Here is a 23,121-nt window from a genome sequence, read left to right on the forward strand (position 1 = left end):
AAAGTCCACATGTTTTGGAACCCCCTCTGGGACATATCACCATTCTCCTCACCATAAGCTTCTCCTTTCTGGGCAGAGTCCACATTGCCATCACCATCTATAGCTTCTTGCATTCTCCAAAGCGTTTCATCTCCCTCCTTATCGCCATAGCTGATGATCTCACCTCCTCTTTGCTTCCCTCTTCCCAACAATCCATCAGCTATCTTCCTCATCATTTCCATCTCTGTTGCTTTCTTCCATCGCCAACTTTCTTCTATCTCAACTATCTCTGAATCTGTATGTAACACCCCCTTGTTAAATGTAGCACCCCCTTGTTAAATGTAGCACCATTTCTATAAAGAGCTCTCTCTACAAAGAAAGTTTGAGAGCATCTTGCCCTTGTCCTTGCATTCCTTCCTCTCCTATGCTCACAATCTTATCTTCTCATCTTGAATTCATTATGGATCTAATAGAAAAATTGCTTACAATCCAAGAATTCACACGGAGTGATCCTCTTTTGTAGGCTCGTGAACACCTTGGATTGATCATGTACTGATCGAATGATGTTATGCTGTAGGAGTGCACTTGCTTCAGTTGTCTTGCCTTGGCAACGTGCAAAATTCAAACAATATTACATTTGTGCAGCGTTGATCCTTCTTCTTGCTTCACAGATTGAGCACTCGTGCTTCATGGATTAAGCACATCCAAAACAATCAAAGTCACTATGTGGGTATGCAGATTTGCAGAGGGCCATTGTGAAGTCACTGCTCTTCCTCAAAGTCCCAACAACAAATTGCTTGTTCGAGCCCACTTCCGAACTATCGTCTAGCGAGAGATCAATTAGTCTAATGCTGGTAGAGCCATGTGCTGGTCACTCGTCCTTGAATTCTGTTGGACTGTTTGCTTGTTTAAGCTTAAGCTCATGGATTTGTTCAAATGAATGCCATTGTCCCTCATCGATGATCCCGCTCCAATTCAACTCAACTGTTTAATTGTTGATGTGTTTCATGGCGGATTTGTGGGACAATGCAGTGATAATGGTCGGTTCTTTCTTCAAGCATTACTTGATTCAAATTGCCAAATTCCAATTGTAGCAAGCATTACGAATTTTTGGAGGAAAATATTGAAAGAGTTTAGAATTACAGATTTGATTTCGGGATCCTTGTGATACTCGTTACTGGTGCTCTATGCATTGGGCTTTGTGCCATTCTTCCATTGCTTCCCTCTGCTAGTCTGCTTGTAAGTAGTAAATGTGTAGCCTTGAAGAGCATAGGCTGGTAGCATCGATATTGATCAGAGGATAGATACTTTAGATTTGAGAGTCAAATTTAGCACTCGGGAGTTGGCTTATGGCCTTGTACAGGCAAGGAAGTGGGTCATGGCAAGTTGGCATAGCTCCATTTGGGATGACTCTTTGTGCTCAAGATCATGGGGATGGCGACCAGAAGTTGCCCATCGGTGGACAGCACGAAAGTAGTTCCAAATAGGACTGCCATGAGATCCAACAGAGGGAAAAGGTTGGCTCGCTCAGTTGGGTTTCATCCTTCTAGGATCGGCCTATTCACTTTCCTCCGATTGTGTGTGGTTTGCCACCTCGTTTCAGTATCGAAATGCTATGTGGACATGGCTCAGGTAGTTCTTACAGCTTTTGGTACCAACATGTCAAAGTTCTAGCGGGAAGAGGATCATCAGTGGAGGGGTGAAGACAAATGTTGGAGGGGAGAAGACAGTGTGTATCAAAAACAAGAGCGTGGTGGGAAGAGGATCGTCAGTGGAGGGCTAAAGACAAATGTTGGAGGGGAGAAGACTTGGTGTATCGAAAAGGAGAGAGCAAGGGACAACGATGCAGTTGTGGATGTAGCATTGATTGAGTCAATGATGGCGGGACAGGAAATCTCAACATTGCTTCTCAATCAAGATCGTTGAATTAGCATATCAATATTTCACCAAATCGAGATTGTAGGGGGGGAGGAGGGAGAGAGGGCATACAACTTGGACAACATTGTGTTAGTAAGCTCACATAATACTTCGTCTACATTAATGTTAATCCTATGAACACAATTCCAACTCATTATATTAGGAATAAAGAGGACCTAACAAGAAATTTCAAGTCATCTCTTGCAAAAAGCGAAAGCTATATCTTTACAATGTGAAAGTGGTCCTACCACTAAATTTTGTATCTTTCCTTGCACAAATTAGTATGTCTTTATAATGTAATGTTCCTTCTTTGAGATTTGATTCACAATGGCTTATTCTTTTCAAGAGCTTTTAAATGAGTACTTATGAAGAATTCTTTTGATTTGATCTTGACCCTCTAAAATACCTTTTCAAAAATTTGAAGTAACATTGTAGTCAAGTTAAACCTTTATTTTCTATATTTCAGCTAATTTTCCTCAACAGACAGTCATTAGATTAAATATTTCCTGGGGGTTAGATTTTCAAGCATCTTTTTGCTAAGATATTCAATATAGCTGGATTCCCTTGCATCCAATCAAAATGCACTTTGGTTAACATTTTGAACTAGTAGTGGGAATAGGCCCTTAGTCCTTCCTTGTGAAAGAGTTGTAAACAAGGGGTATTTAGGTTTTACGCACAATTGTATCATTTTTGTAGTCTAAGAGAAAAAATTTAATAAATTCCCACGTGTATTTTATAGACTAGGACTTGTCATGGACATATGCCATATAGTCAAAAAAATGGTGAAGCCTCCTAGAGTCTAAAATCTTTAAAAGAGGGGTTTTTATATTTTAACTTATATTTTATAAGTTAAAATAAATTCTAACTTATATTTTATAGACTAGGACTTGTCACGAACATATGCCATATATTCAAAAAAATGGTGAAGCCTCCTAGTCTATAAAATAAATTCTAACTTATATTTTATAGACTAGGACTTGTCACGAACATATGCCATATATTCAAAAAAATGGTGAAGCCTCCTAGAGTCTAAAATCTTTAAAAGAGGGGTTTTTAGTAGTCATCCAATCCCTTGGATCATTAATGTGATTAGAAGTCTAGCCATATAGCCATATAGTTGTTATGATCATGATTTATAAGTTTTTGTTGATGCTCGAATTGTGGTCTTGATTACTATGGGTTGTGGGCATAGTGCCATTTCCAAGGTGGTGGTGTGCCTCTCACTGAATGACTATGAAGGAATGGAATGTGTGAAGTACTCATGGGGCAAGGGGCAAGGGGAAGCACACAACTTAGAAACAAATAGCAAAGAGAATGAAGAGAGTATAGACAATGAGTTGGAAATAAATTTATTGCATTATTTTGTCAAATCTATAGTAAATATCAACCGCTAACTCAGTTAGAGGCAGTTGATTGATGCGAGTGGCCATTGCCAACTAGAGGTGTGTTCATCTCTATCCTTTTTGGCCTTTTGGCCCTTGTCTTGATCGATATTAGTGCCTTGCTCTTGTCGATGGCTTTGCGCTTTGATTTTCTCGAGCCATTAGCTCTTGCAGTGGGAGCGAGTGTATCATAGACAGCTTGAATGGGAGAAGTGAGTACTCAAAAATTTTGGAGGGTTGTGCCTTGGGTCGTTTTAGGATTTGCAACCATGTCTGCCTATCAACTGCCTTCTCACCACCCTCTTCACACCCCTCCTTTCCATCATTAGATTTTGTCTCATTGTGGAATCATGGTCATTTAATGATGTCCTTTATCGAGAGTTCGTAGAAGATTATAGCACTCCTCTCCATTGTCAAAATTTCTAAATTGTATCGCTAAGCTTGATTAAATATGTAATAGACCTTTGGGATTGGTGCCCAAGTGACCCTTTGTGGTTACATCAAGAATTTTTGCACCAACAAACTAAAATTGTGGCCAAAACAATATGATCTTCACCCCATTGACTCATTTTTGGCACTTCATTTACTTCCAAGTCTTTCTCATTGTGGAAGCACTTCTTGATTCGGTATAGCCCAACCCATACCCAATAGAGGTTTTGCTTCATGTTCCCTATTGGGGCACTGTACAGCAACACGAGCATCTCATCTTTGAGTAGATGTGGTCCTCATGCCATGCCTTTCTCCTCTCGTGGATTATGCTCTGCATCTAAGCTACTCTCATCCATAATTCATCAGTTTTGAAAAATTCGTCCAATCTTGGCACAAGGAATTCCACTAGTATGACTACATCAAGACCCAATGCCTGCTTGAATGGAATGTTCTTCATTGTGACCTTGAATGTCATTCGATAGGCCCATAAGATTGTTTGGAGCTGGTGATCCCAATCATTCAGTGCTCGTTTATCATCTTGTCCTTGGGCACCAACTCCCTTTAGAAAGAAAACCTATCAAAATCTTGAGTATGAGATGAATTTAATGATATGCCATGAGTAGAAATTATTCAAATTCACATGGTTGTGTTCTACACTAAAAGAACTTCAAATATGTCTTTACACCTTGAAATTTGGGTAACACATGAAAAAGTTACATTAATTTGAAAGGAGATGGGTTTTTATATTTTAGTGTTATTTTTGTTCTAACCCCCTCATCCAAAAGCCCCCCGCCCCCTCTTGGGCCTCACATATTATGAAAAACATGTATGAATCTTGAAATCTTGTATACTATTCAAGGTACATATCTTATATTTTGTGGGAGGGGGGACATGAAATTTTCATATTTTTCCCTTGCATATTTGAATTTTTTAAAGGAAATCCATGCATACTATATGTGGACCTTGTCCACCCATACCCTAGATTTTGGACGAGGGTAGTAACATATTACATATTGAGTTGGCACCCCAGGCATCTTGTGAATAATGATTTTGAACACTTTTCTTGTTGCTTCAACCGGACCATTCGCACACGTGGATAGTACATTGTCAATTTCTTATGCTGAATCAAAATTCCTTCAGCATGATATTGAGATCACAAGATTGATGAAGAGATTTCCTTGGTTGGCGATGATCTCAATGGGTAACTCAAATTTGCAAATGATATTCTCATACAGTAATCTTGCCGTACTTTGGGCTTTGTTGTCCCTTACGGCTTTTGTTCAACCCCCTTGGTAACATAATCAATTCGCCACTATGACGTATTTGCTTTTGCCACAGGATGCATGGCCACTTTGAAGGGAACAATGGAATCCAGTCCTCATTTGCAGAATGGTTCCCATGGGTAGGTTAATCATAATGGAATTTGATCTTGAAAAGTTGGCCTTCCAACTCGTTGGCATGCATCGTAATTCTTGTAGTATTTTGGAACATCCATGTGGATGGTGCTCCACCATAGCCTTATGCTTATGATTTTTTTCACTGTGACTTTAGTGAGAAATGACCACTAGCCATGTTGAACTATCGAGGTTATGGATACCTAGAGAATACATCAAGAAATCTATAGGCTTCTTTTCTTGCGACACTGTCTAGTACATGCTTTGTGAATGGTAGTGGATAGTGGTCTTTTTGGTAGCAACATTTACCTTCTTTAGATTCACACATAATCTAATTTTGACATTCTTTTTTAACACGATGACTATGGGGGATACTATTGTATGTGAAACCTAATCTTTTTTTAGAGGTTGTTTTCATCATGCTTTAGACCCATGCATGTTTATACCCATTCTATGAAGGGGCGTTGCCCCCCCTAGCATTGTCATCAAGGGTTTCCAAGCAAAAAATACATGAGAATGGGTGTTGAGCTATATGGTCCAAATTGTAAGATAAGGGTGTGGCTCACATAGCAGGAGAGCAGTGGATATACTGCTTGTATCTTGTATCTTCTCACTTGTTGGATAAGAAAAACATAGGACTGGCTCTTTCTCCATGGACGTAGCCCACATTGGATGAATCATGTATATCAATGTCTCTCTTTCTCTTCCATTCTCTGCACTTTTTGTATTGTGTATTTATGCATTCTGCTTCTTGCATTGGTGTTGTATTATTGCATTGCTCCTAACAAATACCCAGTCCATATGCTCAATCTCATAAATGAATCCTGGGTCGGTTAGATTTTAGATTTCTTCTCTCACAATCATTGCATATTTGGGATTCATGGGATAAGGTGTTGCCTAACCGGTTGGCTATCATCCATCATAGGAATGGTGTGTTGCATGACCATGGGAGGCACACCCTTCATGTTCGTGTACTCCCAGGCAAAGAAGTCCTCATATTCTTGGAGGATGGAAATCAAGGCCTCTTTCTATCTTGGCATGAGATCATCGGTGATGTAGACGGGTTTGGGGTCTTCATCCAATGATGCTAGTTCTACTTCTTTAACCTTGGCTGGGCCATCGAAACCTTGCTAGTTTTCTTCTTCTAACGTCTTTTGGCTTGCTCTAGAAATGTCCTTTTAACGGGTTGCTTCTCTTTAAGAGAAGTCTTGTGTTTTTCAGCCCTTGAGGCCTTGCCCTATGGTAGGGGCTTAGCTTTTGACAAAGTCTTAGCCTATAGTGAAGGCTCTTCCTTTGCTTTCATAGAACCTAATGGGACTTTTAGTATAGAACTCGTGTAGGGGCTTAGCTTTTGACAAAGTCAGCCTATAGTGAAGGCTCTTCCTTTGCTTTCATAGACCCTAATGGGACCTTTAGTATAGAACTCGTGTACATAATGACAGCACTGACTTGAGCCAATGAAGGTTGGACTTTATCTTCATTACCCCTTTTCTCTCCTTGGCTTCAGTACATTGACATTTAATGGGGTTATAGTCCCCCGCACCTTGGAATCATGAGCAGTCATTTGTGTCCCTCTCTTTTCAAGCCCATCTATGGCTACAAGAATATGCATCCAATTGTGCGAGAACTCGGGCTCTGGCAGCCAAGCATACCTATGGTCATCCCAATCCTCTCCTACATCCCTTTCATTGCATGCTTGGAGCACGTTGATTGAAGTGGTCCAATAAGTAGTGTCTGACTCAAGAAATAAATTACCATAGGATGGGCTTTCAAAGTTTGAAGGTCAACCGTCATGACGTGCTCATGCTTACACAAGTATATTCTATTCAAACTCTAGTCATGGACAAATCCTACAGTGCACATGAAAGGTCTTCCTAATATAACATTGTAGCCATCCAGCTTGTCATGGAATTCCATCACTACAAATCAAACTCAGTAAGTAAGACTGAAGACTTAATTTTGATGTCCCTTGGTACTCCTACCGGTTAGGCTGTAACTCCATTGGCTAGCTTGAACACAAGGTTTGTACTTTCCATCTTGGATCATCACCACTTGGTCGAGCACTATTTGGTGACTATAATCGCATGGCTCCTCCATCCAAAATTGCCATGGCATTCTTGTCTTGGTAGAAGAGGGGAAGTATTGCATTGATGTCGTCAATTCCAAAGTACTAACATAATTTTTTGATTGGCAACTTGAGGAGGATTTTCTCCTTAGTAGGGGGCTCTTCTACCTTTGAATTCATATCATCGTGGGTCAAAATCTGCCCGTTTAACTAGTCGAAGAGATCTCTCCATAGAGTTGGGTTACCCCATAAAACACGATTACAATGGACAGTATGACCACCGTGGGATAGGAGTGTAGCTAGTCTAGCCACATCTCAGGGTGGTGTGATTGGTTCATGGCCCACCGACTACCGTTCTTCAAATTCCATAAAAGGATATTTGATCCTCTTCTTCTATTGGGTGCCATACAGGGTCCTCCTCAAACATTTTATGCCTTAAGAGAAAATATCATGTTGATGACCCACGTGATCCTTACTCATCCACTCTTTTGAGTATTGGAGAGGCTTTGGGTGCTCCATTTTGAAGGTTTGATAGTTAGGATGAATGGTATCTGGACCCATTGCTAGTTCTAAGCCATTGCTCATTTTTTTCTTAACAGTCACGCACTAGCTGATGTGCCTTGTCGAGGTGGTGTTTCTCAATGACTGGGTCTAGGTATTCACCCTAACTTTTGCAGGTCATAGGCTTTCTATAAGTCAACACTTCCCATTGGTCATCCCTTCCTTTAGATAGTTGACTAACTTGGTTCTCAACCAAGGGCATATGGCTAGAAGAGGATGAGATAGACAAGATGGCTATTTCCTCATCAGACCCACTTTGAATAATCATCTTGCTCATAGAATTCCTCACACTCAATCAAAATCAAATAATGGAATATTTCCATCTCAAGAAAATTGACTCAGACTCCTTTTCCACTCTAACATCACCCTTGTGGTTTGCCTCCTTAAGTTGGGATGTACTAGCTTTGTCCCTCTTAGCCTGCTTGTAGTGTTCTTGCCAAAAGCTCTAGCCTAGGCCCTGGTTATCATATTTAGAATCACCACTAGTACTTGGCTTTTTTTTATACTCGACAAATTAATGCTGGTCTTAAGGTCTGTGGCCATTCTAGGAGCCCTTCACATTGGAGATTCCTTTTAAAGATGATCCACTCCACAACCGAAACACAATGGTGCACTCGAATTGGTGGTAATTGCCACTGGCCGTGGTTGGTCATCCTTATAGGGGCAGCAGTCTCTCAATAGTTGAGTTCCTTGGAATTAATAGCATGACATTGATTAATTAGTTGGCATCTTGTATGGACACTCACTAGCTCAGTGGGGACCTTAAGAAGTATAACATTGTATTGGTGGTCTTTGAGTCAAAGTGTTCATATCCCTAGCCTTCTGAGGGATGGGGGGCATTCGATAGACTAGGATATACTATTCATCCTCCATAATATAGTGACTTATATAACTGGACTAGTTTGTAGGACTCCCATATTGTGAATAATCACCCACTGAGAGGGTGTGGTCTAGGTCTTCCCAATAACTGGGTGGTTCCTCTACTATTACTTGATTCATCGGAGTCATCCAAGGTAGAGGTGGCTGAGGTCCTAGGATGGGTGGGGGTAATGAAAAGTTTTGAGCCCTATATTGCTCATGGTTAGCAAAAGGGGCTCCTTGGATAGTCAATTATCCCTAGTTGGGCTGATTAGGCAGTGTGAGCAATGTTAGAAGCAGCCTTTGTTGATACATTGGCTGGGGAATTACCTTAGGATAATGGCATTTGTGACTCTGTCATGGTTTCCCCATTGTATGCAATGAGCATAATAGAGTGCCATCCTTGTTGTAAGGCAAGGGTACTCATTGGTGGGATGATTACCCATGCATATGCCACAATCCATGTTATCATGCCTTGGAATAGACGAGGATTAATAAGGCCTTATTTGCCAATCCTCCCTTGAGTTGTTGGCTTAGCTAACTAAGTAACTCTTCCATGTTTATGCCCTTAGCGGGCAGAGTTGACTCCTTTGCTTCACTTAAACTACTGGTTTTAGCAATTTGAGACACTTCTCATAAAGATGCATGTGACTTATCTCCTTGTTCTTTCTCCTTCATAATGTCACCTAAGGGTATATCAATCTTTCTACATACCTCAAATGACGTAAGGTTCATGGCAAAGGGATGTTCATGGAGCTTGGAGTCACATAAACCTATGAGGAAGAGTGGCAAGAGTTACGCATCGCTCATCCTTTCATGTGGCTCACACCATGAATTTTGGTAGTAATGTAGTCATAAAGGGACTTAGTCTCCTTCTGCTTAACTACATATAATTGGTTCATAGGGCTCTACTTGGGTCCACTGGGGTGAACCCCACTGTGAATGATCTTTGTAGTGTGTCCTAATTTATTTTCTCCTCAGGGTTGTGTTGTTGCTTGTTGTAGCATAGGTCCTCATCAGGTTGTATTCTGGTGAGAGGTGTAGGCTGAAGCATGGAAAGCAGCTCTCATGCTCGTGTAGGTCAGAAAGAGGACTAGATCACAATGATAGGTGGAGGCTCTCACCTCCAAGGGAATTGAAGGGTTTGGAAGGGCATTTTAGGTTTAGAAGGGAGATAAGGTTGAGAGAGCTAACTAGGAGTTCCAAGGTTTAGAGAGCTTGTCTAGGGTTGAGGATTGGAGAACTAGTCTCCTTCGTGACTTCAAAGGATAAAAGGTTGAGAAGGAGGATCAAGGGAGGAAGGAGGAGGATAAGGGAGAAGGAGGAGGAGGAGGAAGGAGGAGGAGGAGGAGGAGGAGGAGGAGGAGGAGGAGGAGAGGGGAGGAGGAGAAGGAGGAGGGAGAGAGAGGAGAAGAAGGGGGGAGGATGGGAGATTGCAAGGTTAGAGCATGCTATCACACGATAGTATTGAGGGAGCTTGGAACCAAGGAGAACAAGCACATGAACACCAATAGTGAACTTGAACACTAAAGACCAAAGTGTAGGAGCTTCATTCCATTGAGAGATATTTATACATGTTGGTCTCTACACAATTCATATAGGTACCAGGGTGGGACCTCTTGGACAAGAGTCCCTCCACATTTTGAGGGGACATCTTGGATCTCTACACAAAGTGGGGGAACCTCATGAGTTTCTCCGCAAATTCGGGGGACCTCAAAAAGTGTAGGCTTTAGTATTTCTCTCTCTAGTTTTATTCATTCTCTCTCTAGATTTGCAAGTTTTTAGAGTGTATTTTGGCTATGCTCATCCTTTTAGATTTATCATACCATCTTCTAGGCTCAAGGTATTATAAGAAAAGCTTTGCCACTACTCTACACACATAATGATCTCATCTTCATTGCTCTAGACTGCACTTTTGACCCTTGTCATCGAGTGGACATTTTCCTTCGACTAAGAATTTAGTAATAAGTTTGGAGATTGTGACTATTTTACTCCTCAAAGAGTTGGTATCCCTTCTAGTGAAGGCTGGTGGCTAGTTTACTCCTCAAAGAGTTGATATCCCTTCCGTGAAGGTTGGTGGCGTGGTCCCCCTTCTTAGTACTTGCACTAGGATCCTCATGGCTTCATTTGTAAGCACCATTTGTGGCACAAGAGGATTTACTAGTGGGGGAGGCACCACCCCATATGTGTGTTGTCCTTGAGGAGGGTTATAAAAGGTTGTAGGTCGAAGAAAAGTGGGATTGGTGGTTCCTAATATGAGGCCCGGGCTTGGTCATACCAGTGGCACTGGTGGTGGCCTAGGCATTGGCACACTTAGGTTGGGCACCAGTCTACAAGGAGAAATTGCCAAATAGGGAGTATTATCCAAGTTTCTTCCCCAAGTTGGATATAATGAGGATTGAGAAGTCAATGTGCTAGGCAATGTATCCTCCCTAGGTTCAGTCTCCTCATCCATTTGTGCCATAGAATTACTTAGCATCCTAGGCTCTTGTCCCATAGAGCTCACCAGTATGGTGGGTCTTATGGCATTCCGCATGGCTTCTAACATAGTCTATGATGGTGGGGCCTACAAATCCACTAGCACTTTGGTTTGCCTTGTGAATGGGTTCACCATGTCATGTGGTTAGACCGCCCAAACCTCCCTATTATGTTAGATAAGGGTTTCCTAATTTGAGATGCTATAGTGTATGGCATAGGGGATTGGGGTTGGACCAAACTAGAGTTGGGAGCAATAGAGGCCCCGAGATTCGGGTTTTCATCCATTTAACTATCAAAACTCATGGAATCCTCTGAGCTTGAGATATTTTGGCCCATGTATGGAGTGTGAACTCAGTGCATAATTCCCTAATTTAACTGATGCCAAACTGGGCACTTGGCCAGATAAGATGTTATTAAAAGTGCTATCTTTCGGTTTAGGTTTAGATGCAAGCACCCTTCTAGATCTCAGGTGGATGTAGGTGGTCAGAGCAAGCCACCTCAGTTTAGGTCAAAGACTAACACAACATGTACTATATTAATAACTCAATGTGTTTTGTGTTATAATAACGAGGTTATGCTTAATTTAGATGTTACTATTTTTGTAGATTTAGGGTCCAAATGGAAATTTTTGGAGCTTTTGCTTGATTTGAAGATTATCGGGATCCACAGCCTTTCAAAGGTGGCCTCTTTTATAAATTTTCTATTAGTTCATTCAATTCACAATTTTACCTTTTTTTATCAATTTTTGAGGTTTCAGTTCAATGATTTTGGGTGGTTGGTGGAAATTATGAGCATAGTGGATCACTTAATTATCAAAATGAGACAATTTAGTTCAATCTTTATCCTTGCAGTGATAACTTGCTAACCCAATGTGCCTTGGGTTAATGTTAATATAGCATGCATTGGCTTGCTAATGTAGAGTATGCTAGGTTAATAAGCCCATGCATGTTGGGTTAAGGGTTGATCCTATTTTGGATCAGATTTGGTGCACTACATGTGCTAACTGGAAAATCCCGTTAGGTGTCAGAGTGTCATTTACTAACCCAACATGGTTAACTTCTAATCCAACCATTAATGACTAACCTAATGTTTTTAACAGTTAACCCAGCATGACAATTAATAATACATGTGCTGGGTTATTAATTCAACATATTATAGGTTAGGATTCACCTAGTGCGTCTCTCCCAAACTCTGTTGCCAATGGAATTTTCAAAGATTTTTGAGCTTCTAGATGGCTTTTGTACTATGTTTGGAGTGCTTGGGGAGTACTTTTCTACCTACTCTACCTGCTTGCAAACATGAAGCAACAAGAAAGAACAAAAAACAAGCAAGTTTAAAGAAAAATAGAGTGTTTTCTTCAAATAGAGGATTGTTTGTCATTTCCAAGCGACTGGCACTCAAGTGGGAACATTGTGTTTCTGCTTGCTCTTTGGGTGTGCTGGATTGTTGTCGGATGTAATCCCACATGCGTTTGCTACGTGTATCATATTGATAGTACTCACAACTTGATAGATTTTAGAATAGGCTTGGATACATACCAGATTAGTCTTGGTTTCGGATGGATGAAGACCCACATATGGTTTGAGACGAAATCCATTGACATGCTTGTCAAAAACATTGCCATGAAGATCAGCTAGGCTAAATGTGCCTTGATAAAAAACTTCCATGAGCCTGAAAAGTCCATCATATCTCAGCTTGGACTTTCCTCATCTCTTCCTTAGCTTTGCGTTAAACATTAAATCTAGATCACCCCTCCAGAAGAATTTGAATTCGATTTTTCTGTTGATCCAAGCAGTTCTTCTCTTTTGAATGATGTCGGCAATGTATGAGCTCTGAAGTCTGTCTTCATCCAATTGCAATAATTGCTATAGTCTTAAATTAACTGATTCTTTTGGTCAAAGCATGTGCTCTATAGCCACTCTTAGGCTTCCTGCGACAAACTCCATTGGAACTATGGCATCCCATAGACCAGTTTGAATGGTGTCAGACTTGTGGCTACCTCATAGGCTATTCTTAATGCCCATAGAACTGAATCCATTTTTTGATCCCAATTAGTGGGATTGTTGGCCACTGTCCTCCTGAATATCTTCTTCACGATTTTGTTGGTACTTTCAGCTTGACCATTGCCCTGAGGATAGTAAGCTCTTGAATTTTTGTGTAGCATCATGTGGAGCTTTTTCATTTTTGAGATTGTTTTGTTGATGAAGTGTGTCCCTCTATCTAATACTATCTTATGATATTATGATATAAGAAGTATGCAATAGTTCTTGCTTTATTATCCTTGAGGGCTACTACCACCCATTTTGTGCAATAATCACTTGCACCAAGTATGTGTTGATTGCTGATATATTTTGCTGCTGGTTTGATAGGGCCGACAAATTCTAGTCCCCACTTTTGAAAAGGTTCTAATGCTAGGATGGGCTGATGTGGCATCCTATCAACATCCAGTGGCCTATCACTTTGGCAGGGTAAGCGGGATTTTGCATAATTATGAGCATCTTTTAGGACTATGGGCCACCACAGGCCTGCTTGCAATACCTCTCATCCAAGGTCTACCTCATAACATGGAGTAGGAACTGTCTTTTTCTTCCATTTTGAGTATAACAAATGTAACAATGAAACTCAATCCCCAAATGCTAATTTCCTCGCTAGATGTTAGGAAAATCTTAAACTTTTTCTTATCTTTTTTTATTGTTATTCTCTTAGCTCCCCAATCTTGTTTCACTCTTGCAGCTCTCAGTCAAGGTCTACCTCTAATAACATGGAGTAGGAACTATCTTTTTCTTCCATTCTGAATATAACAAATGTAACAATGAAACTCAATCCCCAAATGCTAATTTCTTCGCCTCTGAGGATTCGAAGTGGCTGGATTCTTCTTTGATCAGCCATTGGGCTAACTCATTGCAGTAGAATTTCTTGAATAACTCCTCAGATAATATGTTAACACCTATTCCTCCATCAATCAGGACATTTGTCATTCGTTGCCTTTTGTATTCCTCCATCAATCAGGACATTTGTCATTCGTTGCCTTTTGTATTCAACATTAATTGTGGAAACCTTGTAATCCACCTCTTCTATGGTTGATGTATAGATTTTTGGAGACTCCTCTTCATCTTCTTCTATCATAGCCACACAGGTGCCTTGGGTGTGTTGTCTCCTTCCAAACCTTGAAACAATTGTTCCTTGAATGCTAGTACAAGATTTGATAGTTGGTCCAATGTGATTTGCACTTTGGAGTGTAATAGCTCTTTGAAGAAATTATCAGCCTGATTTGTGTCTTTTGCATTTCGGATGGTCTTCTTTCTCTCGAAGATCCTTGCACACTCACGCTTGGTTTCTCACTTTTGCTTGCTCGACCCAATCAATTGGTTTGATTGTAATTTTTGAGGTTTCTCCCAGTCCTGCTAGGGGTTTTTCTCCCTTTGACCTTGTGATTACCATTGTGTCTACAGCTTCCTTAGGTTCTTTTATCCTAGCTATGTTACTGTCCGTTGTGCAATGACTCTGTACTCCAGGAAATAATGTGTTTTGCTTAGTAATATGTACCGTTTTTTCCTTCTGAACATCTTTTGGATGTAAACTCTCCTTGGGCTGTTCAATAATTGGTTGTAGACTGACCATGTTTACACCTACTGGTGGTTGTTGTGGAGGATTTGGGTTTCCCCTTGTATTGTATTGGGATAATTGGGATTTCTCTTTCTTCTCTATGTTTGTACCATAGCTCACATTGTGGACCTTGTCTATGGCCATCTTCCCCTTAATAATTGCATGCATGATTCATGTTTGGCAGTTGTTGACCTCCCTAGTTCTAGTTATTCTGCCTTCTTGGGGCAACATTGTTGAATCTTTATTGTCTCTGTCCTTGCACTGCAATTTGATTAGCTGGTGGTGGTGGTGGTGGAGCTGTATTGTGGGCTACTTGAATGTGAGCTAGCACTCTTCCCCTAAAATTCGGGTTATACCAGTATTTGTCTTTATCATGGTTATCTTTCCCACAGAATTCACATGCAATCTTTACCTGAGTTGGTGATAACCTTAAATTTTGAAATTGTTCTTTTATCATTTTTTCTAGCTTAGATTCTGCTTTTGAGCTCTTTTCTTCTTTCTTTTTGGATTTTGCCTTCTTGTCCTTTCTCTTCCTCTTTACTTTGCTCGTTTCTTCCTCTTCATATTCTTCATCCGAGCCATAACACTTGGCATCACGAGGGTTCAGAAAGGGCAAACTTCCCTTTAGGCTCGGGTGCTGGGCTGTTAAAAGGTAATTTTTGTCCATAGAACTTAACTAATTTTCTTTAAAATTTATATGTGGAAATTCAAAAAAGGAGTTTCAATCCAGTAATAACAAAGAAACAATGTCCCATATGAATGCATGGAATAATTATAAATAGGAGATTGGGTTCACACCACGCATCGGACATCCTTCAAAAGGCAATGTGAGGTGGGCATTGACACAAAAGATTTGTGATGAGGGCCGACCACTCGATGGCCAACTCCTGCAGCAATCGCGACATGATTACCGCTAAGTTGGTGAGCAAAGGAAAGACCGGTGTACACCCCTTCAATTGGTGGTGATATGGGCCCCTATGGGAAGAATTAGGTCAATTTTGGATTTGCTTGTTCTTGTTTGTTGAGGGAGCATATAAGCATTGATACCAAAGTCTTGTAGTTGTTATTGTGTGCATTATCACCACACCACCACAAGGCAAGAGGAAACCTACGCAGAGGGCGTGCCTGTCTGTGTAAGAGCAGCAGGAGCAGGAGCAAGAGCAAGGTTCCATGGATCGTGAATGGGGCAGTAAGCCTGGTAGCGGAGGCGCCGCATCTGCCCAAAATGAAGCCATCGATCGTCGTGAGCGCCTTCGCCGCCTCGCTTTGGAAACTATCGACCTTGCCAAGGACCCTTACTTCATGCGAAATCATCTCGGCAGGTACTACCCTAGCTCAGAGTCCAGCTTCCTCCCTCGCTTGCCCATCCCAGCTGTCCTGTGCCGTTTGGTTTTGGGTGCTTTTCTGTGTTCTCCCCGGGAATATGTACGAAACCCTAGAATTCTGGACACAAGACAAACTAGTTCTGTACCAGCGTAAGCAATAGAGCGAAGTCGCTGTAACTGCCACAAAAAAGTTACTGAAGCTAACTCATGTAAATTAGGTCTGTCAAGGTGTGAGGCCCAGACGAGAAGGATTCTCGAAGGTGAGACCTAATCAGATAGATTCTCGACTCCTTTTGTATATTTTGAGGAAACGATGCGTGCTGACAATTATGCTCTTCTCTTTTGCAGTTACGAATGCAAGTTATGTTTGACGCTTCATAACAATGAAGGTAACTATCTCGCTCACACGCAAGGAAAACGGCATCAGACCAATTTGGCCAAACGTGCAGCACGTGAAGCGAAAGAGGCTCCTGCGCAACCTCAGCCCAACAAAAGAAAGGTGGCACCCCGGAAAACAGGTTAATTTGGACTCCTTTGTTTGCACTGGCCCCTGTTGCTCCTTCCTTGTTGAAAACTGAACTCTCAACAAAATCTGAGAACGTGAAATCTTTTCAGTTCCGAAATAGCTTTTGAGCATGTCCGAAAGCATGTGACGTTCAGTGATTGTAGTGATCTCATTAAAGTGTAAAGCACTTTGGCGAGCCTACTTATTGGTCATTGTCTTTTTGTGTCTAGTGAAAATTGGAAGACCAGGGTACAGAGTTACAAAGCAATATGATCCAGAGACAAAGCAACGGTCCCTACTCTTTCAGGTATCATAGTCACACAACCATACAGCTCAAATGTAGCCTTATCTTTTTTGAACATGTTTCTGCGTTATACGTTATATTGAAGTTGTATGTGCTAGGTTTGTTTATGCAATGCGCATGAAAATTTTTGGTATCCATGGGAGATGCCAATTCTTCCATGAGAGTTAGTGCGGGTGAGGTGAAAAGTCTCCATGAGTTTCAACTCACTCATTTCGAACTTTGGTGAGTGTGGGGAGTTGGAAGACCAACTATCCTATCTAGAAAACGAAGGTTCGTAGCTATCTAGAGTTGGGGAGTTCTAGGAGGTGATAGAAGGCATAAAGCTCAAACTTGTTAACATGCTGGATGCCATGAGGAAGGTTCGAGTTTTGACAGATCCAGATAAGGTGAAGGAGTGAAACTTAAAATGCAACATGAACATTGAGATGATCGCGGATCTGGTGATTCCTCATATCTAGCTGGCAGATACAACATAGGAGACATGGAAGATCTTATAGGATCTCTATACTAACCAAGAGCATGGCTATATGGTTACTGTCCACCTTGTGACCAACTGCTTGTTGGTCTTAAGAATCTTCACCTTCACCAGGAAGTCATGGATTGACTCTCCTTCACCTATCTTCAAGTTTGATAGTTGATTTTGAAGCATGATGATCCTCCCCACGTTCTAGGTCTCATGCTTTTAAGGGGCTACTGAGGGTTGTGACGACTCTCACCGTAGGAGAACTGACGAGGCCACTTACGTACAAGGAATTGGGTCAATTTTTGCTTCAAGAGGAAGCTTAGATGAAGTTGTACGACAGAGAGGACGATGAAAGAGCAAGAGTGGAAAATGGAAGTCACAGAAAAAGAAGGATGCCAAGAATGAAGACGAAGGTGCTCTTGATCTTGACAATGAAAACAAGATGACCAGAAAGAACAAAAAAATGCTTTTATTGTGACAGGAGTGGACATTTTGTTAAAGATTGTAGAAAGAAGAAAGTGCACCAAGCGAAGAGGGAGGACTAGTCTGAGCCGGCATTAGCCAATGTGGTCGAAGAACTATTCTTAGTGATGACACCATGTCCCATTGAGATAGAGTTTGCAGACCGAGGTGTGACAATGTTCATGAAAGACATCAAGGAGTGGAGCACAGACCTAGACTTTGTAGTGGGGGATGAAATGTGCTGCTTAGCCATGGGATCTAAGGACCAATCGAGCACCACTGTTAGAGATAAAGGGGCTCATTGAGAGATGAAGCATGAAGTCAATTAGGGGAGCATGCATAGAGTTACACAAGGGTATGGATGAAGAGGGTACTTCTGGGAGGTACTTGCAGAGGCTTTTGAGGCCTTTTGCAAGATTTCTCTTTGAGATTAGTGTCAAAGACTTTGACAAGTTCAAGTTAATCGGCAAAGGTGATCATGAGCCTCCTCCAAACAAGCCTAGTAGCATGATACTGAAAGGACTAGATGACTATCCTGTCAAAGCCTTTATATTGGAATCGAGGGATCTGGAGGATCAAGAATTGGTTGGAGTGATTCATACCAGTGAGGATCAACGTGGACCAGCCTCTAGGATCTCACTACGTGGGGAGTCAAGGTCTAGGATGTGGATGGTGCGGTTGTATGCCGAGATGCAAGATCTTTGGTGCCTTGTAGGGTTTGGTCGGTCCTTTGGGGGAACGATTGGATGGTTGTGTTGGTGCCTTGAGATACTGAAGACACCGGATTGTTCGTGACTTGGACCAGAAATCATACCATTGTGCCGAGGAGGTATAATAATGAGCCAATCCAAGTACATTGGACAGCTCTTACACCACTTTCAGTTCGAGGTTTGCAAGCCGGTTTCTTCACCATTGGAGCTTGGCTTTCGTGCCTCTTCAAAGGATGGGAGTGCCCCATTTGATGCCACCCTTATCAACAGGCTGTGGGCTGCCTCATTTACTTATGTCATACCCGGCCTGGTTTGCAATATGTCATTTCTTAGTTAAGCAGGTGCATGCACAAGCCCAGCATGCAGCATTGGCAAGTAGTGAAGCGGGTCTTTCGTTACTTGAAGGCCACATAGCATTTGGGACTGTTCTATAGTGTTCGATCTTCACTGAATTGGCATGCATTCATAGACAGTGATTGGGCAGGTTGTTATGACACTCGTGTGTCACATAGTGGCAACTGTTTCATGCTTGGCTCTTCATGCGTCTCTTGGTTCAGCAAGAAGCAGCCTGCAGTTGCTATTTCTAGTTGTGCAGCTGAATATAGGGCAACTTTCACAGCTACAGTAGAGTGTGTTTGGCTCTTTCAGATCTTCATGTCAGCCAAGACACTTCTAATATAATCTACATTGATAGCCGGATTGCTATCTACACTTCTAATATTATCTACATTGATATACAGTTGTCCCATGTTCCCACGGAAGATAACTTAGCAAATCTCTTCACAAAGGCTCTACCACAACCTAAGTTTGAGGCTTTTCGTCATGCCTTACACTAGGCACCATTTATTACGTGATGTTGATCTCCCTATACTATCATAGGTTGCTATATCCATCTTGGATGAATATGTGCAACCATGATATTGTTTCCAGGTATACCTGAGATGTATCCAGGATACTTCAGCCATACCATGGAGGGGGGTTTGTTAGCACTTAGCCCTGGTATATGGCCGTGTAGGCTAGTTAGGACGTTTTGTCCTAGTCTTGGTCAACTAGTTGACTTTGGAGCCATATATTGGCCATCACTTGTACATTCTCATTATCCATTTGCAAGTACTCCTCGTTTCCTGAGCTTGTTGTTTTTCTCCCTTGCATTCCATCCCCTTTGTATTGCTCCCCATACCCAACAATCCCTTTAGCCTTAGGGAATTAGGCTACTCCACGTCTTCACCTAAGGGCGTCTTCAATCGCCTCTCTCCTTAGGTTAAGTTTAATGCAGGGAATATTTTATTTTATTTTTTTAATGCAGGGGATAATTTATTGAGATTAAGGGCCTTATGGGCAAATGTAGATGAGCACACTAATGTAGATGAGGGGAGAGCTAGTAGAGGATTACAAATTCACAGCATGTAAATAATGAGAAGGATTTTTCTGGCGGGGGAGTAAAGTTTTTGGAGGCAGTAAATCAATAAATTTGTAAGTTTTTGTGGAGTGTCTGCTAGAGTATTGAATGGAAATTTTCCTATTCAGTCGTTGAACACAGTACTCTTATGATGACAAATTTTTTCCTAGTTAAAGAGGTAGGTACGCAACACTCATGAGAATTGAGCATAATAGTTGGTTGGCCGAAATTGAGGATTCCTCAAACCTAATGCACTGTTTCATGTTTTATGTGGATGTTATTTCACAGATTGAATACCCAGAAATTGAGGATCTGTCAAAGCCTCGACACCGTTTCATGTCTTCTTTTGAGCAGGTTTTAAACCCTATTTTATCTTCACTTCCTTTAAGCACTTTAGCCCTATATTGAATTATGTGTTAACGATACATAATTTTGATTGCTGCAGAAAGTCCATGCATGGGATAAGCGTTACCAGTACCTACTGTTTGCAGCAGAGCCCTACGAAATTATTGGCTTTAAGGTGATTCCTTTGATGTACTGGTTGATGTTTACTTGCATTGGGATACGAGGAGATTAGCAGGGGGCTGTTAGCGGGTATAGCAGAGTTTTGTCTGTACATAGTATGTAGGGAATTTCCTACAAGCTGATGACCTTTTGATCTCTCGCAGATACCAAGCATAGAGATTGACAAGGTGGCTACAAAATTCTTCACGCATTGGGATCCGGATTCCAAGATGTACACGGTAGTAAATCCTTTACTTTTTTTTGGAATGAGGGGGGAGGGGACTTTATATAGGCATCACCAATTCGAGTTTCTGTTATCTTTTTCATAACCATGTTTCATTGCAGTTGCAACTTTACTTTAGACCAAGGCCACAAGAACCTGCAAAAGCTCCTGTCCCAGCTGCTAATGGTCCTGCCCCACCCCCACCACCTTCGGGTCCACCTCCATCCCGGCCACCACCCCCACAGGGAACTCTGCCGCCCCCACCAGCAGGGCTGCCTCCACCACCACCTCGAGGTCCACCAACAACAGTGAATGGTCCCCCTCCTCCACCCACAATGAATGGTCCCGTGCAGCCAATGCAGCCTGGTAGCGGTTTTCAATCCCTCCAGATGAGTGGAACTGCACCTCCTATGCCAAACGCTCAGATGAGTGCACCCATGAGGAATTTCACACCTGCACTTCCACAAATGGCAAGGCCTCCACCCCCTCCGCCACAAGGGTTTCCGATGCAAGCCCAGACACAAGCAATGCGGCCTCCTCCTCCCCCGCCAAATATGGGTCAACAAATGATGCAAAGGCCGCCTCCACCTCAACAGTAGATGAGAGTTATGAAGCAGTGTCCTTAAAGTTTCTTGCCTTTGCCAGATTCAAATGTGTTTTAGTTGCCATTTTCAGCTACATTGTGTCTTTTATTGTGTTTTATGCGATTTTGTAATATAGTGCAGAAGCACTGATCAAATTTGGAAAGGCAAACATTTGACTTGCAAAAATCCTAGTGTTCAAGTTCTGCATGGAGTGGCCAGGTGGTTATTGAGGCTTTGCATGGTTTTCATGTTCACTAAGGCTTGATGATTGAGCTTTCAGATTGTATGTGATGGAATGAAAGTTCTATACATCTAATTGTCGAACATTGTATACTTGTGTTTATAGACAAGTTTTAAAAAGTTGATATGAGGCATGTTGTTGAAGCTAATTTTTGTTTCTTTGTGGGTTAGCTTGCCTTCAGCCTTAGAATAATGATAGATGGGGGTTTGATATTTGCGTTGGTGTGGGAAAACACACAAGAGTTGTCCCAGAACTAAAAAGAAAAAGCGGGAGACGAAGGAAGGGGTGAGGGTACCTTTTTTTTGGGTGAAGCATAACTGAACTAAAACTAAAGTGATTGTAAGGTGGCAGGTGAGGTCTCTTTTTTAAGGGGAAAGTTGGAGTTGCAGGTTGAGTAAGGGTTACTAATTATCAGGCACATAATGGGATTATGAAGTTTCTTTGATGTTACATAAACCATCCAACCAACTGGACTAATAATTATAGATTTACAAGCCCAAATATCACGGTTTATGTGGTGACAAGCAGGGAAGAAGCTTAGGAATGGCCTTTTAGGTAGGAAAGTTCAGGAATATAGGTGCATCTTATGCTATTTTGAACGAGTCCTCCTTATCATTTGTTGCTTCTCATGAGTGGAATATCAATACCTCAATGGCGAGGGGTGATTAAAGAAGATAAGACCCCATCATGGGTAATGTGTGCATTGAAAGATCCTATAGTAAGCAGCATTTACATGATATTGAACTTGAATAAAGATTCACTCGGAAATGAGATATACTAGATGCATGATTTTCGCCCAAGTTCTTGTCAAACATATATTTCCCCCTAGTTCTTGTCAAACATATTTCTTGAACTTTAGAACTTGGTTGTTGCTTTGGCTTTTCAAAAAATTTATTAGCTCCAACTTGTCTAGTTAATAACTTTTAGAGATACATGTGCGCAAAACATGCTTAACTTCTCAAGTTCAGTTTTTAAAGGGATTATATACTTGTTACATTGCTCATTTTGTCTCTAAATTCTCAAGTTCCATTTATATATGTGGTTTCATTGGCAACCATCAGCAAACGGAATATGCATCATTTAGATGTCAAGAATATTTGGATGAAGAGGTGTACATGCAACCATCTCAGAGATATGTTAAAAGTAGGAAACCAAATCAAGTATGGAGAGTATTGGAGAATCTATGGTTTGAAACAAGCACAAAGAAGTTGATATAGTAGAATTAACAAATATTTTGCTAATCTTGGATTCACAACGTCCTATGCAAATCATACTCTCTACTACAAAGTTCAAGAGGAAGTTATAACCATTGCTGTATTGTATGTAAATGACTTGATAGTCGTAGGACTAATGAAATCTTTATTAGCAAAGGGAAACATTTTTATTTCTAGAGTTTGAAATGAAAGATGTTGTGGACTCATGCATTATTGTCTTGGCATAGAATTTTGAGGAGGTTTAGAAAGTACCTTCATGAGTCAGTACGAGTATATGGATACACAATTGAAGAAATTCCTTTTCCAAAAATAGAATTTGACATTGACAAAAGGAGAAGAAAAGCATGCAGTCAAAACTCTAGATTAATTTATGTCGTATCCAACAAACACATTAAAATGTAGCAAAAAGAGTGTCAAATTAAAGTCACAAAACAATATGGAATAGAATGCAAAGGAAATTATAGACAATTGTATGAATATTGTAATAGTGACTGTGGGCGATCATGAAACAAGAAGAT

The 23,121-nt window shown here is 41.2% G+C and overlaps 1 protein-coding gene across 1 annotated transcript; it reads left to right on the forward strand.

Moving 5' to 3' along the window:
• Window positions 1-15,663: 15,663 nt before the first annotated feature.
• On the forward strand, window positions 15,664-21,436 carry LOC147884422 (hydroxyproline-rich glycoprotein family protein). Its single transcript, XM_087398437.1, has 7 exons — window positions 15,664-15,991; window positions 16,343-16,512; window positions 16,730-16,806; window positions 20,126-20,191; window positions 20,283-20,357; window positions 20,506-20,580; window positions 20,687-21,436. The coding sequence occupies exons 1-7, from the start codon at window positions 15,840-15,842 to the stop codon at window positions 21,161-21,163; spliced, it is 1,092 nt and encodes a 363-aa protein (XP_087254563.1). The 5' UTR covers window positions 15,664-15,839; the 3' UTR covers window positions 21,164-21,436.
• Window positions 21,437-23,121: the final 1,685 nt, after the last annotated feature.

This window comes from Dipteris shenzhenensis, chromosome 27, assembly GCF_047967505.1.
Source record: "Dipteris shenzhenensis isolate YYH24624 ecotype China chromosome 27, Dip_SZ_1.0, whole genome shotgun sequence".
Lineage (NCBI taxonomy): Eukaryota > Viridiplantae > Streptophyta > Polypodiopsida > Gleicheniales > Dipteridaceae > Dipteris > Dipteris shenzhenensis.

Coding starts and splice junctions, on each gene's coding strand:
- LOC147884422 (XM_087398437.1), top strand. CDS start 15,840: ATGGATCGTGAATGGGGCAGTAAGCCTGGTAGCGGAGGCGCCGCATCT. Junction 16,807..20,125: donor AACGGTCCCTACTCTTTCAG/GTATCATAGTCA, acceptor GTTATTTCACAG/ATTGAATACCCAGAAATTGA. Junction 20,581..20,686: donor CGGATTCCAAGATGTACACG/GTAGTAAATCCT, acceptor GTTTCATTGCAG/TTGCAACTTTACTTTAGACC.